This window comes from Camponotus floridanus, unplaced genomic scaffold (genome assembly GCF_003227725.1).
Source record: "Camponotus floridanus strain SB8 unplaced genomic scaffold, Cflo_v7.5 scaffold4, whole genome shotgun sequence".
NCBI classification, from domain to species: domain Eukaryota; kingdom Metazoa; phylum Arthropoda; class Insecta; order Hymenoptera; family Formicidae; genus Camponotus; species Camponotus floridanus.
In genome coordinates this window covers 235,979-256,008 of record NW_020229547.1, presented here as the reverse complement: position 1 = coordinate 256,008, position 20,030 = coordinate 235,979, and the positions used below count along the sequence as shown (strand labels likewise).

The 20,030-nt window shown below is 33.1% G+C and overlaps 1 protein-coding gene across 1 annotated transcript; it reads right to left on the bottom strand.

Annotated features, from left to right (window-relative positions):
- Window positions 1–715: 715 nt before the first annotated feature.
- LOC105258345 (serine protease 53) lies at window positions 716–9,667 on the bottom strand. The gene is made up of 13 exons (XM_025411480.1): window positions 9,525–9,667; window positions 7,453–7,610; window positions 6,841–7,009; window positions 5,985–6,120; window positions 5,689–5,796; window positions 4,914–5,202; window positions 4,024–4,134; window positions 3,902–3,954; window positions 3,628–3,716; window positions 2,872–3,013; window positions 2,655–2,762; window positions 2,031–2,183; window positions 716–917 (listed from the first exon to the last, which is right to left on the bottom strand). The coding sequence occupies exons 2-13, from the start codon at window positions 7,496–7,498 to the stop codon at window positions 768–770; spliced, it is 1,554 nt and encodes a 517-aa protein (XP_025267265.1). The 5' UTR covers window positions 7,499–7,610; window positions 9,525–9,667; the 3' UTR covers window positions 716–767.
- Window positions 9,668–20,030: the final 10,363 nt, after the last annotated feature.

Here is a 20,030-nt window from a genome sequence, read left to right as displayed (position 1 = left end):
AATGGAGATTGCGCGAAAATAGATTAAAAATATATCATTAATCTTTTAATAAAGCCGCTGAAAAAATGTTAAACGATCGCTAATTAATTCTGTACAATCGGGCTCTCAATGAGATGGAAATGAGAACAGTATAAATTTTTATAAACCTCTTCTCTATTAATTGGCGTGCGCAAAATATCGATAATTTAACGACCAATCGCGGCATGTCGGAAGTTTCGGTTTCGAAACATGACAATTAAGTCACATTTGAAATCGGAAGTGCAGAACATTCACTGGTAGCGCTTAAATTAAATGGCATGCTCGAGGTACTGTATTCATGGACTTTATCAACAAATACGCTGCACGCGGCAGGCCGAAATAATTAATTGCTAGTCCGTTGCTACTGCGTTAAATCTTTATAAATATGCATCAGATATTGATGAAATCGCATAATAAAATTAAGTTAAAGTAATTGTTTATTTGCACTCGAGTGACTTTCTTATCTTCTAGGGGGAGATATGTATATATATAGTATGTGATGCATAAAATATATATAACCCTTTATTTTAATTAAATTCGTAAGTACTGTGATGAGATAAAAAAAAGCTAGCCAAAGATATTTCATTATCGGAGACTTTGCGTGCTTTAAAATCAGTACGCATTTAAAGTACTTTGCAAAATTTGATTTATTAATAGATATTATAATCTTTTACATAGGTGACATTCCAATTTGTATATAATTAATTGGGATTAGATGTAATGATTTTACACACTGTCTCTAAGCCCTTCTAATAGATACCGGAGTTCACAAAGATCCAAGATAAGTAGCTGCTGATACGAGTATAGACTCCCGGATGTGTCCCGGTTTCGCATCCTAATCCATAGGATAGAATGCCAATCAGCGTTTGCTCCGAGACTAGAGGCGCACCTAGATCACCCTGTAAACAATAATATCGCGATGGTTTTGATCACTAGAAGCTTCAATCATTTTAATTGTCATTTATCAAAATATTCAACAATAGATTATTACATAAGTTCAGGACATTTTTTAAAATAAATAAAATTTCAATACGCATAGAAATAAAGGGGATTAAATATTGATCCCCTTTATTTCTATGCGTATTGAAGTTTTATTTATTTTAAAAAATAATACTTTTTAAATATCTCTCAAAATTTTTTATAATTTTTATTGGTAATCTATTTGAAATAAAAAACTTTAGGAGTTATTTCCTCTAAAATACTCTTATAAAATCTGTGTAAAATTTCACTACATCACTATATAAATTTATTGTAAATATAGTACAATTCGCGTTACAGAGATACAATGTGTCTACATAAAAATGCTCTCTTGTTCTATGGTCTTCGAATATAGTCACATCGCGAAATAATGGAATTTTTCTAGCGCGTGTGCGAGTCTCTTCGCATTTTGCTCGCGGTACATCGGCGGCGCGTGAAAATTGCGTTCTCGAGTCAAGTGCCGCATTGTTCACCGATCTGGTGCATCCGACACCTGAACCAGCGCATACTTGCGGAAAGACTATTGACTCCATCGACGTAATTGTACACTCGTGGCCGTGTACAATTGGAATTCGACCACTATTGACTGCTCTTAATTTACGCACCTCGAATTTTCCATCGACCGTTGCTTCCCGTGAGATCATTATGAACGTGAGCTTGGAGATTCGCGCGCATATGTAAACATAAACGTAGATGAGAATTACCATTAACACAAATCGCATATAAATCTTACTTTTTCGTTATCTATTCTCCGTGATATCTTCTGTCAGAGAACACTCTCTAGTTATAGTTTCTAGCATCTCGCGCAATACTTTACCGGACACTCGAGAACGTGTACCCGACACGTAGATGATGCATATACACTGTGCACGCGTGCCAAGTATCGTGATGCTCGCCGACGAGGTCGAGGTGTCTCATCTCGGTGTCGTCGACATTTTCTCGAGTGTCGCCCAGGGTTTCGTGCGAACGAGCCCTTCACGGATCATTCGCGCCATAAGTTGCGTCGCGTCATCCTCATCTTATGTTCATCTTACCTGACACCTTTCCGACGGGTGGGTCGTGTTAACGGCACACAGCATCTCTTTGGACAACGGCTTGTAGCTCGGCATTCTCTCTTTGCACGTACGTTGATTTATGATCGCCACAGCGGCCGCTGCGAGCCGTTGAATCCTGGCCGGTTTGAGCTCCTGTAAATTTGGCACAGCTCGCACGTTTTTACGACACGTTTCTCGTTATTGTAACTTCGGTCCGGGACAAATCGAGGTTTACGGACGCGTGCGAATGTTTTGCGATGGTGTTCGTAACGATTTACTTTGGTACCGACGTGACTTTGAATAACGTCGGTGTCAGCTAAAATTGTGTAGAAAATCTGCATATCCGCGTTCGCGTAAAAATCTCATTCTCTTATATATATATATATATATATATATATATATATATAACATATACATATGTGTATATATACAATATATACCAAGACTTTGAAAATAAAAGGTTTAAAGTTTCACCGTGGAGGAACAATCTGTGAGTTACCCATTCCTCAAGGTTTCGTAACACCTGGAAACTCTGTCAAACGACAAAACGGCGGTTTTCTTGCGCATAAATGTTTGTGACAATTTAAAAATAAATTAAAGTTGCATGTATTACTCGATATTTACCGGTTTCCAGCCAGTAACGACACAACGTGTTCCATCTTCGATTTCATTCTCCTTCTCTGGAAGCCCGATAGGAAGCAACTTTTCTCCGAACTCTGCGGGATTCTTTAGCTACGAGAATGATAAATGTGACAAGTTTATCACGATAATAATGTCATATGCACGATAAACCAATGACGTATATGTGTTGAATGTTTGCTCAGCGATTGAAGATACATACCTTTATCAATGCTATATCGTTGAAATATACGCACTTATTGAAATCTTCATGAATTACAATATTGCTTATTTCTAAGCTATCGCCACATATCGCGCAAATATAAGAGGAACGAACGCGTACGGATACTTTCGATAATTCTGCACTATAAGAAAACATATCAAAAATATTATTTTCGTAGAATCTTATAAATTGAGGTTAACTATAAAAATATATAACAAAAAAAAAATGATTATTGTTAACAAAAATTGGCACGTATAAACTCGTAGAAAAAAAATTTCAATGAAATCAAAGTCGTGATTATTGTATGATACCTGATACATTTATTTATTTATTTATTTATTAAAGAATAAACAAAAAAAGTCCCTTTAAGTACATAAAAAAGATATATCAGCAGACGCATATAAAACAGAAATACATTAAAAAAGACGATTAACTGTGAGATTAAGTTTTGGAAAAATGGAAAAATTTACGTTAAGAAAGTTTGTAGATAAAATTAAATATTTAAATTAATATGCAAAATATTTAGATAGTTAAATCAGATTAATTTAATGTAATTACAAACATATCATATTGGTTGGAAGAGATAGCACAATGCTCGTTTCAATGGAATCATTTCCATATAAAAGAAATTAACATAGTCCGGATAAATCATTTGCCAGAAGACACATTCTATTTAAACTTTCCATAGAATATACGATGCGTTTATTATATATTTAAATATATTATTACATATGTATTATGTAGTAAAACACATACCTGAAAACGCAGGATGCCGCAGTCATAATCCATGATTCGTGTATGAATGCGCCGCTGCAAATGTGACGTCCAAATATTTGGATCGATACCTATATTGAAATAACGAATTCTATCTGAAATCCGATTTATTCGAAAATAATAGCGGCTTACAGTCACTGCGCTGTACTGACTACCGATTAAAACCACATGTGAATGGCGTATAGTTTTATTTGTCAGCGGAACGCATGAAACTGCGAACCACTGCGTGTAAAAAAAAGAAATGAATTTCTCTCACGTGGTATGGATAATCCTCGATGTCCACATATTGATGGCTTTCGGTATTAACGGCTATAATTACAATTTATATGAAAACAATTTGGTCTGAAAATGCGAATATACGTAAAAGTATTGACTCACTATGTATCAAAAAGATGCAGAAAAAGAGGAAAAATATCTTGGACATTTTCTTGCACTGATCATTCATGCGTGTGATGTGTGTAACTAACGATTTACGTATAAAAAGATTTTGTCACCAACGTAAAACTTGCTTTCTGAAGACAAACGTATCGCGTATCTATGTGTGAAATCATTACAAAGCGTTATCATGAAAATGTGAAAAAACATCGCGCGAGTAATTTAGGATTACACATTAAAAGCATAAATTCGTTACGAGATAATGTTTGTGTATCAACTTATATGGTATATACGCTACTACAACAATATAATATAGGAATGATATTCTATCACTTGGTTTATAATGGTACAATTATGTTAAGATCATGATAACTAATTGAATTTCTGAAGATAAAAGGAGAATAATCACGTAAGACATGTTTTATATTTTAGAATTAGCACTATCTTTTCGTCTTTATGATCGTACAATTAAAACGTTAAAGCTTGTTATTGGATCATATAATATCGGTATTTAATATCGTTTGTTTATCTTTTTTTATAATTAAAATTAATTAATGTGATAATTTATTGAAACTGTTTAATCTGATCTTGTGTTTGTATTTGTTTTTAATGTATATTATATTTGTTTTTATATTTATCTCAGATATATACATTGCAAAATATAATTATTTAATAATTATATATATAATTATAAATATAAATATTAAAATAATTATAAATATTAAATTTGCAAATATATATTATTTATAAAATTTTTGTTTTAATGATCAAAATCTTATCAACTGTTTTGTATGTTCCTCATTTATTATACAAACTCAATTTTCTACTTGCAAACTACTAACAAAAGATTACTAATAATATGCAGTCTCAAGACATGTGCAAAGATTAAACACCGCTTTTTAATTTTATCCACCAGCGAAGATCTGCAACGTTGGTGTAAACACCAGGGTACAATGGCAGGGCGCATCCATTTCCCCAGGATACGATTCCGTAGAGCGTGCCATTGGCGGTGAGCGGTCCGCCCGAATCACCTTGACACGAATCTTTGCCACCCTCCGTGTAGCCCGCACAGATCATTCTGTCGGTGATGTGCCTGCCTGATTTGTATCTGTCTTGACACGTTTTTCTGTCTACGATTGGAATTGATACTCCCCTTAACACAGATGACCCTGTTCCACCCGACTAAAATGAATCGCAAATTTTATTATTTCAATTAATTGCATTCAATATGCTTATTATTTTAATAGATTCATTAAGATTATAAATGGTCGTATATTATTATATATAACATATAATAATCATATCTCTGCAAATCAGATACTGACCATGTGAAGGATGCGAAAGATATATTTTCACACGATAAGTTGCAGAACAAAAAATTCACGAATAAATATAGTTTAATAATACTTGCATGCGTAATATGATATTTTTCATATACTTGTAACACGATTTAATATCATCGTAAATATCGATTTCTTTTGTTTGCGTATCGCAACACCGAATACCTCGATCGAATACAACGATTCCGATTTGACACGAGATAACATAAGAAATTCGTGATGGCTCTCATGAAATCTTTAAATCGCGCTCGAGCGATTGGGAAAGTTTACTTAGCACCATCTGTTTTCCGCAACGTTCAGATAATGAGTCTATTCTCCGTGAACTCACCTTCACCGCACCCCATCCTGTAACGTTCACTATAACACCACTCGCGAGTTCCTTTTCCGCCAGCTTCACTGGCTGCATCTTATCGTTAAATCTGATTTCGCCGTCGACCTGAAATGAAATTTCCAGAGCGTGCGAGAGCTACTGATGTTGTTATTGTCAGCTGGTGCAGGCCGTTAGTAAGCAAAGAGAGAAAGATACACACACACACACACACAGAGAGAGAGAGAGAGAGAGAGAGAGAAATCTAGAAAAGGGAGAAAAGAAAAGGAGACGAGAAACAGTTTAGTATTACGTACTTCAAGAAGAGCAATATCGTAATCGATCGTCAAGTCATTGTAAGCCTCATGTCGAATGATCCTTTTAACTGGATAATAGACACCCTTGTCTCTGGTGTTACTTCCTCCATCGACTCCATAAACGCTACTATTCGAACTGCAACGAAACGAAACACGCGTCGATACATATAAATACTGTGACAATAACTATGCTATACTATGTGCAAACCACACGCTATGACAATATCGACAAAACGTTTATTGGTAAATGCTTGACCGCATTCGTAATAGCGAGGCGGATGATCGCGCAAACGTGGCTACAATTTTCTAACTTGCACTGTGAACTTGCAATATGTATCGGAATAAACTTAATGTGATATTTAATTTGCTTGCAAATAATTAGAAATTATATTTAATTTGTGATTGAAAATGAAATTAATTGATGAAGTTAGCTTAAAAATGTCTTTTTTTATTTGAGATTTTTTTATTTTCTTAAAGATTAATCCGTTATGAACAAGAAAGCCCCTAAATTTCTTACAAATTTAAAAGCTTAACTTGAAAGCCCCTAAATTTCTTACAAATTTAAAAGCTTCCAATAAATGACATTACGAGCAATTATAGTAAATATAGTTATAGTTTACAGTTTACAATTTGATTTTTTTATCAGTCTAAATCCATGAATTATAAGAACTAAGTAAAGCTAAATACGGTCTTGATAAGGGGTATTATATTTGACACTTGAAGAAGTATTAAATTATAATTAAGAGACTTTCCAAAGATAAAGTTATCCCAAATGTTTTATAAAGATTTAAATTTGTCTTAGGATATGAAATAATGCGCAATACATATTTAAGAGAAGAGAGAAAGAAATATATACCTTACACAATGAGCTGCAGAGATAACCCACTTATTACTAATGATAGTAGCTCCGCAAAAATGGCTTGAATTTCGATGGAGGCTCAATTGATAAGGATGCTGGATTATATCAACTATCCTACCTCCCACGATCCTAGGGTCAAGAAAGAAAGCCGGTCGCAGGAAGGATGCTGTAATATTAAATTTGATGATAGAATTTGTCTTCCAGCCATTTCAGCAAAAAAGTTAGCCCCAGAATGCGACGAATACATAAATCATGCAAGGATTCAATCAACTTTATTACGTGCAGCGCTTTATAGCTTTGAACTTTTCTTCCTAAAATAAAACGCCGCAAGGATAATAGGAAATATGGTTAAGCAAATTCTGCTATATTAATTTGATTTTATATGCGTTATTATTAATTTTAATTTACATCAAGCTTATTATCATGTAAATTATCTTAAAGCACATATAAAGATCCACATTTACAAATATGAAAATACCAACTTTAATAAATTAGATAAATTTATAAATCACATCAATCACATAAAACACATAAATCTCAACATCAGAAAATATATTATAAATATATCACACATAATGAATATAAAAATTATCAATTTCTTTCACTCACCGAAACCTCCAATGAAAAGGAGATAGGAAGCGAAACTTCGTAACATCTTGTACTTTGTACAAGTATACAGACTAATGTCGTGTACACGGACTGGCTTTTATATTGGAATCAAGTTTCTCATCTCAAGACGAAAAACTCTTATCTCCTGACGATGCAACCTATTTCATTCGAGTATCGTATAGTGTAACAAATATATAAAAAAACGTAATATAGGAAATGAATGATAACAAATTATTCTTATTATAAAATCTAATCAATGATACCGATAAAAAAAGATACTTATATTCACAGCCATTTTAATATAATAATAATTCAATCGAAAAAAAAACATTTTTCTAAATAAATATATAATTTTATATCTTTAGAGAGAAAATATATACATATATATATATATATATATATATATATATATATATATGAAAAACGTATACAACTGTTCATGCGTAAAATAAAATAAAATAAAATAAATAGGATATATATATATCCTATTTATTTTATTTTATTTTATTTTACGCATGAACAATTGTATACGTTTTTCTTTACTTAATTATATCATGTCAAAAATAAAAAATAATCAAAAAATTTCATCTTTTATCATTTTTGACGTACTTTTTCAAACGTCATTTAATCATGTTAGTCGTATCTTTATCGCGATATTTAATCATAGATTATTTTATTCATCGGTTTTTTTCCGATAAATTATAATGTGCGTTTTTTTGAGAAATCCGAGTGGTATAATGCGACAGATAACATTTATATATACACATATATATATATATATATATATATATATATATATATGTCTCTATCTAAATGATTGATTATTTGTACAAGTGTCTGATCGTGCTCTGATAAAATCTTTATCTTACAAAAATTGTGATATATATCAGAAAATTTCATAACTCGAAATGAAATATAGGCCATAAAGGCAGCGGATAAAAATTATTGCAGTCATCTCGATAAGATAATTGCTTTTTCTTTTGCTTTTTATTAATTATCAAATAATAAATTAATAAAAAATTAAGCTTTATATCATATAATTTATTTACATATATTAATGTATTTTAATTTATATTTTATATATGTGTGTATATATATATATATATACACATATAAGATATATAAAATATAAATTAAAATACATTAATATATGTAAATTATATGATATAAAGTTTAATTTTTTATTAATTTATTATTTGATAACTGATAACTAATAAAAAGCAAAAGAAAAAGCAACTATCTTATATATATATATATATATATATATATATATATATATATATATATATACAGGTATTTATTCACATATTTTGTACACTTATTTGTATCATTTATTTGAGATTTCTTCGAATATTAATTAAAAATTAAAAAGATAAAAGCTCTATTAAAACAAATCACTCCAATTCTCATAATCAAAAGTTTATGCATATTATTGGTTTACAATTAATTAATGACTGGAAATTCGCAATTTTAATTAAAAACCTTCTATAATATCTTTTATATCTATTTCAACAGGTATTTGGAATTTGAACGTATGGATTGTAGCGATTTTCAATACATTGATTAATGAAATTCTAATAGTTCCATAGGTTCATTGAGCCGGAAATGAATCATTTTCGTATTCATTTATCTTCTGCTCGGTAGACAATTTTGATCTATCGGTTATTAATTAATCGTCTTATATATGGTTTATCTATCGAAATAATATGAATTCTGATATTATATCGATAAACCCGGTTTTCCTAAATGCAAATATGTAGGAAAACATAAAATTTAAGCTTTAATTGTCGAGTAGGAATTATTTTATTCAAAAATATATATTTGTTAATTTTTTTTAAATTACATATATACATATTTTTAAAATAAAAAAGAATATGTATTTTCTTACTATTCTTTTGCTGAGATATATTCAAAGTTATTTTCATGTATTAAAAATATATTATTTTTATAATTATTTCTTTATACATTCATTATATATTAGTTTTATACACATACTGAATTAAATTCGCACTCCTGATAGTTTCTTTGAAAATTGATTAATAATTAAAATTCGGATTTTCTATTGTACCTACCAATATTGCCTTGAAATATGGCAGATGTCTACTTATACGGGATATTTCGAGGATTGTTACGAGGGGCAAAAGAGTGCCGTACGTACCAGACTGCACACTTGCCGACATCGGCAACGACTGCTGTCTAGCGATTAACATATAAATCAAAGTTCCAACGCGGCAGGCCATCTCCTCCACCTCCTTTTCTCGCGCTCGAATTCACCTCCGGATTCCCCTGTTATTCGCGCTGAATGCGTGTACGCCATCAGCCATCTTATGTGCCATTCTCTCTTTTTGTCTCTCTCTCTCTCTCTCACTTTTTTAAAAAACGCACGATAACGGAGACATTCCGATATTGAAAAGATGACAATAATCAAAAGTATATCTTCCACAATAACGTCAAGCATATCTAGCGTGCACCATTTTTTTACAAAAGCTGCTTTTTCAAATCAATTATCTAAATTAATATAAATACTTAATATAATTTAATATAAATTTTCATAAATGGAAAAGAAAGTTTTGCATGTAGAGAATTTGAAATGTCATTTAGCGCATAAATTATATTATCAATAGTTTTTTTCAAATAAATTTATGCATTGTTTATTGATCGATAAAAGAATGTCTGTAAATAGGAGTTTGGTCCAGCTAATACGAGATACGGGATTTGAAGATGTAATTGGATTAATTGTTTATCGGGGCAATTTGATTTTTAAATTCTAAATTCTTCTACATTCTAAGGAGATGCAACACATGACTAAGTACATTTCTAAGGACTGCGAACTGATTCTAGTTAAAAGAGAAGACTATCAGTGTAATTTGAACGGAAGGGAACTACCATCCTTGCCTCGCTGGTATATCTCGCTCCGAAGCCATAATAGATAGCCGAGGTGAAACGAGTTCTGGGTGTCGTAAGTCTGCCACGGTAGGACTAACGAGGCCCATCCTGAGAGGATTCTCCGACATACTCTGTGGACATCCGTACTGTAACGGCTACTTTCTCCTTCAACTACCCGCGTATTCTTTCTCCGCTTCTTTGCCCACGAGCATCGTGCGCACGTCCAAGGCGATTACAGCTCACTGGGGACAACCATGTTACAACGACGTATGCAATTTTCACACTTTCGCTAGTCGCCATTTATCAGCGACGAAAGTCGACCGCAAATGTACGCGACAAGATCGAGAAACGAGAACGTATCCCATTGAGGACATGCATCTTGCTGTCTCTTCACATCGAAATATCGCGGAAGCACGAAAAGATATTTTTTTCTCAAAATGAAATTGTTACGTTTCGATGGCGATCGTAAGTGCGTATTTTGATAGAGATGACATTTTAAAATATAAAAATGAATCTCTGATAATGCACCATGAAATGAAATATAAATGCTTAAAAGCAGATTTTTGAAATCTAGAAATTTTATAATTTCAATCTACTTGGCTTAAGATTTGTTATGATTTTTATCATAAACAGAATCATTCAATGATACAATGCTGCGACGCATCTGTACTATGTCGTATGCGAGATTGACGCGTGATAATTAACAATTAGCGATTTTGATTAACGAGGTAGCATAATTTGAATTAGCGTTAATCGAATAATTGCGCGCTCCGTCGAAATGTATTTTCCCTATGTATTCATCCCTTCCTTCCTGTCTTTCTTCCTGTCGTTTTAAAGCCACATCTGTACCTACGTCAGCCACATAATTGGCTTTTGCGATCGTGCCGAAGTACTTGGAGGCGCGAGGATTACCGGGAACCTGCGCGAGAGCTTTGTGCGGCAATTTGGATTTCCCATCGTTTCCTATCCTTCGCTTTCCTCTTTGCTATTCTCGTCGCTTTTACGGAGCTTGCGCGTCTTGCTTTGCAAGTAGGTAGAAACGCATTCGAAAGAGCAGACGATCGGTAATCGAAAACATCTTGCTCCGACAGTATATTGAGAATATAAGTTTCCATCATAGTTTATTATGATCGATAAGATGTGCACTTAACGGAATAAAACTGTACTATTTTATGTGCGCTTATAAATTACTCAATAACGTTTAATGAAGTACAATTATGCTGATCATTTGTATATTACATAAGAATATAAAGATAAGAAATATCATATTTTATATCAAATTTTATATCAAATTTTGTCATACTTTTAAAAACACTTCAAACATAAAGATAACGTAGAAAAATGTATGAAAAAATGCAGTATATACAATGATTAGATTTTATATATTATAGAGATATAATTTTATCTCTGATTGTAAGATATATAAACAATGAGATGAATGTGATCGATATTATTTAAGTGTCACTTTAATTGACATTTAATATTTACAATATTCTTTCTCACATTTTTTACAAAAGATGTTTTCCAACTGACTGTAAATTTTCTGAAGCATTATAATTAAATTATTATCACAATCACCATCCGATAAAACACATCGAGATAAAGCGAACGATTAGCGTTAGCGCGATCTGCAAATGTAGTTAGAACGACTGTCTGACAAGGTATAAAAAAGATTCTCTCGCAATGTGGCTGGACAACTAGGAAAGAATGTCGGTTTACTCGAAAGAGAAGGTATGGGGATATATAGTTGGTTTGTCGTACGGGGTGCGCGGCACGGAGTTGGAGTTGTAATTATACCTGCATGCATCGTTTCTACGTGCATTATAAATGGCCGTGCATAATGAATGAACCGCCGGACGAACCCGCCGGATTATCCCTCCGAAAGAATGGTCCCGCTATCCTATCTAAATCATACCCACCGGCGCCGTTTTGCACCACCGGCAATGTTCTCGAACCCAGGGGGTAATTTCCGTGAACGAACGCGAGTAATGTGCGGTCGTGATGATAATGTTTTTTTAAGACATCAATATTCTCTACGATATTGCAATATCTTGGATTTTTTTGCTAAAAATAGTTGGTTTATGAAGGAGAGGTTGAAAAAGATTTTCCCACCTATGGACGAAATAATGAGACAATGTGTATTTAAAATTTATTTTTCTCTGGTTTAATATTGTATTATTCTTGTATACAGACACATATACATATCTCTGTGAAGTAAAACATTTGCAATTGTATTACCTTTTTCGTCTTGCCATTAACGCTGTAAATTAGCCCGCAATTATATACGATGATATGTGCTACGAGGACGTACAACGCGTTGGAAAGTTCATAGGAATGATGGACACGTATTATTCCGTGGCGTTTTACCTCTCGTATAACATTTTAAATCTTAATGGAGTGCGCTGTGAAGGTACGTAAAGCGTAACGGCCGAGCAATGAATTAATTACGTGGGTTAGTCGTTCGCACTCTGAGATAGAATCGTACGAGTGAAATTCACGAGCTCGATTTAATATTTCACTCGGAACCGCGGGGTGCGAATTCCTCGCAAAACCTCCATATAAAGCCGAAATGTATACTTTGTGTGTGTCGCTCTGTATAATACACATACATACATGTATATATACATATTATATATAATATTATAAATAATATTTTATTATACATAATATTACGTATAATATATATTATGTAATATTATATATAATAAAATTTAATTAACCACATAGCGTCGCGCGCTGCGGTGACCATTAGCGCACATGATTCCTGCATAATACGGTCTATTAAATTATGGTTGATACAACGTGCCATGCGATTCTCATTTTCAGTCTACGTGATAATGTCTCGGAATTGGACACGCCAGTACCATCGGCAATCAACATCGCGAACATCGTGAACAAGCGACCGCGGCTGCCATCGTCGCGGTCCTGTCAGATTTTTCAAACTTTGCCAGTAAAATTTCGACCTCAGCCAACGACTCTCGCGTACCGTGATATATCAATCCGCGTGGCGCGTATGTGTGCGCCACGGTGATGAAACGGTAGGGCAGGTTGTATAAAAATATTGGGTGCAAATCAATTCGGTGATGACGTAACTCTGCAACTGCGCTGCCACTAGTGACCTATTTCGCTGTCGTGCTATGCAAGAAATAGGACTACAGCGGATAAATTTAGATTTGCGAAGAAAGAGAGAGAGAGAGAGAGAGAGAGAGAGAGAGAGAGAGAGAAGAAGAAGAATAATAATATAAAATATACATTTTAATATTCTAGAAATGTCTTAATTTTCTAAAAAATTTTAATTTCAAAAATAGATTTTTCTAGCATATATTTAACTCAATGAAAATTGATTAAAATTGACAATTACAATCTAATTACAGTTATCAATTTTATATATGTGTATATATATATATATATATATATATACATATATACATATACATATATACGTATATAAAATTGATAACTGTAATTAGATTGCAATTGTCAATTTTAATCAATTTTAATTTGGTTAAATATCATATGCTAGAAAAATCTATTTTTGAAATTAAAATTTGCTAGAAAATTAAGACATTTCTAGAATATTAAAATGTATATTTTATATTATTATTCTCTCTGTATATATATATATATATATATATATATATATATACATACACAATATATATATTTATATATATTTCTGCAATAAAATATGTTTTATCGGATGCTTTAGTTGGTAACTTTACGGCAACTCTCGGCGAGCCCGCCGGATGCATAACTTCCCCAATGTTCCGCGATGGAACGCGTCCTGCGGTTGGGTCACCTGTTAAGCACAATGCTTAATCGGGCTCCGTAAGTGATTAGGAAACTCCGAGGGAGAAACCACCGAAATAATTAACATTCGCGTCTCGACATGCGTCGATGGTGTTAGAGACGTTAAACGACATATAACGTTATCGAGTGAGTAGATGGAAAACGGATTCCGCATTAGCACATGAAAATTGGAGCTTGCCTCCCTCTGTCCGCCCCGAGTAATTCTGCATGCGAGATATCGCGGTCTGCGGTCCAAAGATCTTAACACGTAACTTCCCCGTGGGAAAGTTGGCGCTAGCGTTCGTGGCCAGCATCACTCGGATTCACGTCAAGTGTATAAGTTTCAAATTCTTGATCGGGTCTATTCCCCTCGTATGTCTCGATCTGGCCCGTTGAGGTCAGGGTTAATTGGATTGAGCCGGGATCGAGTTCTCGGGGATTGATTTCAAGCGTTACGTTACAAAGATATTCGCGAACTGGAGAACATTCCGATTATTGCATTAATCAGTTGAAATTTGCAAAACATTAATTTATATGTGAAATTTGATATTGTATAATGTATGATATTGTAATAATAGGAATTAGTGTAGATAATTGCTGGCATAATTGCGAGAATGATAATGAATATCGATGTATTATTTATAAAAGATCAATCGTCTTCCCTTCGTATTGCAAAGGCACATGAGCCGAACATTTGCGCGCTCGAAGGATTTTAAGTTAGAGTTTCTCTTTCAACTTTACTCGTGCTCCAGGCATTTATTTTTACAAAGAGGATAATCCGGTTGGATTCCAGTTGGTTATTGCTAACTGTACGCGATGATAATCCCCGCGTTGGACTAGGGTCTCGTTCTTAACACCAATTTAATGCTACCTCTTTTATCGTTTCCCACTACGTAAATCCATCCATAAATTATGCTCTTTCAGCTCTCTTATTTTGTCGTGACTGTTAAAAGAAATTTGAAATGATGGATCCAGTGCGACAGACAAAAATGTAAAAATATAATATAGGATTTGCGCATAAAGGTTACTTTATGTCCAGCAGCATACAAGTTAACCGTGATACAAATCGTAGTTGTGTGCAAATACTTCCACCATTCGAGTGCAATTATTATAAAAGAGGAAAGACATTACATCTGAATCGGAATTTCATTTTTTGATATCAAATATTCTTTTATTGAACACAATAAAGAGGGATATGAAAACGCAAAAAAGTAATGGCGATCAAATGATTTTTGCAATAATTAACTAATTGCTGTTCGCGCAATTATTATTTTGATAGTGGAGGAATAACTTGTGTAGTCAAATCTTTTTTAATATAATAAAAAATGACAAACCAAGTATAAATATTATTATAGGGACAAACTCACTTTGTTATTGATTTGGTGAAAATTGCTTATTATAAATTAATCGAATTTCAGAAGAAATCCGAATAATGTTTAATATCTTTAATTAATATTGTAAATTTTTAAATACTATTAATTTGTTTTTTTTTTATATATGGCTCAAACATATTATTAAATAAGAAATGAGGAAAGGAATAAAAATATTAATAAATATTATAATAAGTTTTGTGACATGTTTTCTATAATATATTTAAATATCATGAGAGATAAAACACGTGTTCGCGTTTAACTATGATTGTTACTATAGATAATGAATATTCTAAAACGTTCTAAATTCCGGATATGAGACGAAAATTATTTCCGTCAGCAGAGCAAAAATTTCATGTGGTTTTATATCACCGCTCTTGAAGTCGACGTCATATAATATTTTCAATGTGTGCCATATGTTGAGGAGTGCATACGGACACAACCGACTTTTACAACACGTACAGTTGATAACATAAACTGTATTATTTAGCTTGCATTTGTTGAGTCTCCTGTGAAATTTTCTTTATTATTTACAAAATAAACTTTACGTTACGCAATGCTGCGTATTTTGTTGTTAAATTAATGAAATGCATAGAAAGACTTAAAAATATAATTTAACTGAAACAATTTTACAGAGAACTTCTGTGTGTTTTAAGTCTAATTTAGAAGTAATGTTATTATTTCTAAATCAGTTAGTGTTTAAATTATTATAATGTACGTCAAAACGTTTAAAAGATATATTTTTGTTGTTCGCGTTTCGTTGCGATACATTGCTCTTAAATTTTCATCCGTTTCGCATTTTTTGGCTTTCCATTTCGATGACAGGCCAGCCGTGCAAATTAAAAGCGCGCAGCGTGGGTTCGCCGCGGGCAAACAATTTACTGTAGCTGCGACGAAATATTTGCTTCCTCATAAACAAACCTGGTGATCCAATTTGTGCTAGGTGCATTTAGTTGCTTTTGACGCATCGCGTAAGTCGTCGATACATTATAACAGTAACTACAACGTTAAAGAGTTATTAAAAAAATAATGCATTAAATTACTGTTGCAATTTAGTTATTTTTATTGCTTTGGTACAGCGTCTATTTATTACGCTGAGAAAATGGAGAAAAATACAATTTATTATTAACAAAATTACAAAAGAAATTACGTTTACAGTAATTATTAAAATTAAATGTAAGTTTGTAAAAACGCTGTGTGCTAAAAAGATTATAATTAAGCTAAATACATATATTAGTAATTATATATATATATATATATATATATATATATATGTATGTATATATATATATACACATATATAATTACTAATATAAAGGCTTTCTTATTGGGAAGAATTTTATGATAAGAGAATGCTTAGCTATATAAATTGGAAATTCTGCAAAATATTTATATAAAATAATTTTATAAAATATATATATATATTTATTCTCTTATCATAAAATTCTTCGCAATAAGAAAGCCTTTGTGAAATGCCATAGATGAAATTACCGCTACTTTAATTTATTGAAAACACGTTTATCATCATCGAGATACACGTGAAACTATTTAAAACGCGTAGCTTAGCATCGGTGGAATTTACCGTTGATTTTATCTCTTCTCTTTCTCTCTCGACTAAAAGTTGTATCTCGCGCTTGTACGATACGTATAAGAGTTGCAAAACATCGAATGCTTGTTCACGGACAGTTTGATGTTCACGATGAATCAGACGAGCGAGCAAGACGAGTTGAATTTTGTATGTCTGATCGAGAGGCATATTGACACATCGGTTGAACGCCGATCGTGCCATAGTCTCTCTCGCGTTACAATGCGATACTATGTATCAGGTATCCGTGAATCATGCAATGCGTACACCTAACGCGCCACGCGCTACGCATACGCCACATAGATTACCACATTAAGATCAACGGATAGGATCAAGCAAAATAGGCACCAGAGACGAGGTGACACATTCTTGCCATATCTCGGTGCAATTTCAACAGTACTATAAATTCGCCTTCCTATCTTTATTTTATTTTGAGTACTATAAATTGTTGAAATTTATATATATATATATATATATATATATATATATATATATAATGTGTAACTTATGCTCTCTTATATTGCAACACAGGGGTATTTGTTAATTTTTATCGCTTTATGAGAAGATTCTTTTATTCCAAGAAAGATGAGCCTTTGAATGCAAAAAATGTATATTAATTTCATCAGATATACTAAATTCGGTCAATTTTGTTAAATAACTTTACAGAAAAAGAACATTGACGAGGAGAAGAGAAGATAGGGTTGAAATATAAGTATAATTTTTGTAAGCACGCGCGTCCGTAAAATCGTGTTTACATATTTTATCTCACAGAAGATCCTTACATTTTTCCTAAAATATTTTCGTGTATAACATATACAGCATTCTATGTCTTATGCTCGATTAGAAATTATTCAGAGGACTGTGCTTCCAAGCGGTCATCCCTCACAATGTATGCAAAAGAGATTTAATTTAACGTTAGATATTAAAATACTTGGCGAATATCGAACGATTACTAATTTATCTTAACGAATCTAGCTCGGCTGCCTACCTGAATCGTTAATATCAACCAGCGCTAATTTAGTTCAAGGGAGTTGTACGAATTTCTCGTCTTTGTTCTCCCTGCGTGGAATACGATGGTTTAGCAATTGCGACGAGGGCGCGTCCCGGCGTAACGGTAGAGACAGTCGGAAAGACAGACAGTTCCCTACCAGATCTTACCACCTTGCATAATGCATCGCGCGACGCCACTAAGCCAAAGGGGAAACTTCCCTGACGTGGAACGCCAGAAACACACACGCGTCGCTCTTGCATTTCTCTCTTCCTTCCTTGTTCAGCATCCCGTTCACAAATCCCTTCATCGACTTTCGCTGTTTGTTTAATTTTTATCTTCATACGATGCGTCCTCCGTATTTTGCTTTTTTTAATTGAAGAAAAATTTTATCAATCCCATATCAGAAGAGATAATGTTTAGATTTTATAGCATATGTGTAATAAAAATCGGGATCGATGCGCGAGAAATCTATCATGAACAAATTGTTGAAACAATACATATTAGCTGTTATATTGTAATAGATGAAAATACTGATATCTTTATTTACATGCAAAAATATTCTGCTCCGATATCAGAATCTTTGTTTACGTGCAATAATTGTCGCAAAATTCGTAACAACCTCAGCACTATATACAGGGTGAGACATCTAAAACAGGCCAGCTGAATAACTCCGTTGGTAAGCCGAATATAAAAAAATTGTTCAGACAAAAGTTGTATGGTTTCAAGGGGGACATAAGATGGTGTCATTAGTTTGATCTTGAAGAGCCACCTGAAGGACACGCGAAGGTCAGCTCCAATTTTTTAAATGGGACACCCTATATGCTTTTGCATATTCTTGTAGCTCATCTCAAGAGCTTTCCAAAACACTATAATTAAGTTAGTTTTCATTAAGTACTTTCCAAGTTATGAGACTTGAAATCATTTTTTAATTTTACATAAACCGTAAAATATCTTGTAAAATATTCATTTTTCGATTATTTTACCTTAATACTTTTATGTACAAAATAATGAGAAGAATCAATTGGTGTAAAGAAAACTCATAGTTGTTTCGAAAAAAAATATGTAATTTGCAATTAACAATTACATATTTTTTCTTAAAAATAACTATGTCTTTTCTTTACACCAATTGATTCTTCTCATTATTTTGTACATAAAAGTATTAAGGTAAAATAATCGAAAAATGAATATTTTACAAGATATTTTACGGTTTATGTAAAATTAAAAAATGATTTCAAGCCTCATAACTTGGAAAGTATTTAATGAAAACTAACATAATTGTAGTGTTTTGGAAAGCTCTTGAGATGAGCTACAAGAATATGCAAAAGCATATAAGGTGTCCCATTTAAAAAGTTGGAGCTGACCTTCACGTGACCTTCGGGTGGCTCTTCAAGATTAAACTAATGACACCATCATATGTCCCCCTTGAAACCATACAACTTTTGTCTGAACAATTTTTTTGTATTCGGCTTACCAACAGAGTTATTCAGGTGGCCTGTTTTAGATGCCTCACCCTGTGTATATATATATATATATATATATATATATATATATATATATATATATTTTTTTTGCGCAGAGATAAAGATTTAATGAAATTTTTTACACTTTAATACGATCGAACGTTGCACGGTTTGCGCGGCCGCTCGCTTCGAATTTGCCTGCATTGGGTTTCACAGAGGAACACGAGGCGGTACGTTAATTCCGAAATCCCGTGAAGCACTTCGACTATCGTCATCTTGTATGTACCACGTCGTAGTTGCGTAGCTGCCTAGACGTTACGTGCGGACGGTAGTATGGTAATCTAGTTCGCGCCAAGTTTCTGCCGAGCTCGAGTTAAGTCGGCTGCGTCGAATAAGCTCCCGGTGTTACCGCGGCTGATGAGTCCAGGACACTTTGGGGGTATGGTTACTGAAAGATGACACGTTCCCGTCGCATCGCGATAGAAAGCCATTCCATC

Bases quoted from the DNA above. Each gene is read 5' to 3' on its own strand.
- LOC105258345 (XM_025411480.1), bottom strand. From the start codon at position 7,498: ATGTTACGAAGTTTCGCTTCCTATCTCCTTTTCATTGGAGGTTTCG. The intron at 7,010-7,452 runs GTGAGTGAAAGA...TTAATATTACAG, and splicing joins CCTTTTCATTGGAGGTTTCG to CATCCTTCCTGCGACCGGCT. The intron at 4,135-4,913 runs GTGTTTAATCTT...TACGTTGGTGAC, and splicing joins GTGGATAAAATTAAAAAGCG to AAAATCTTTTTATACGTAAA.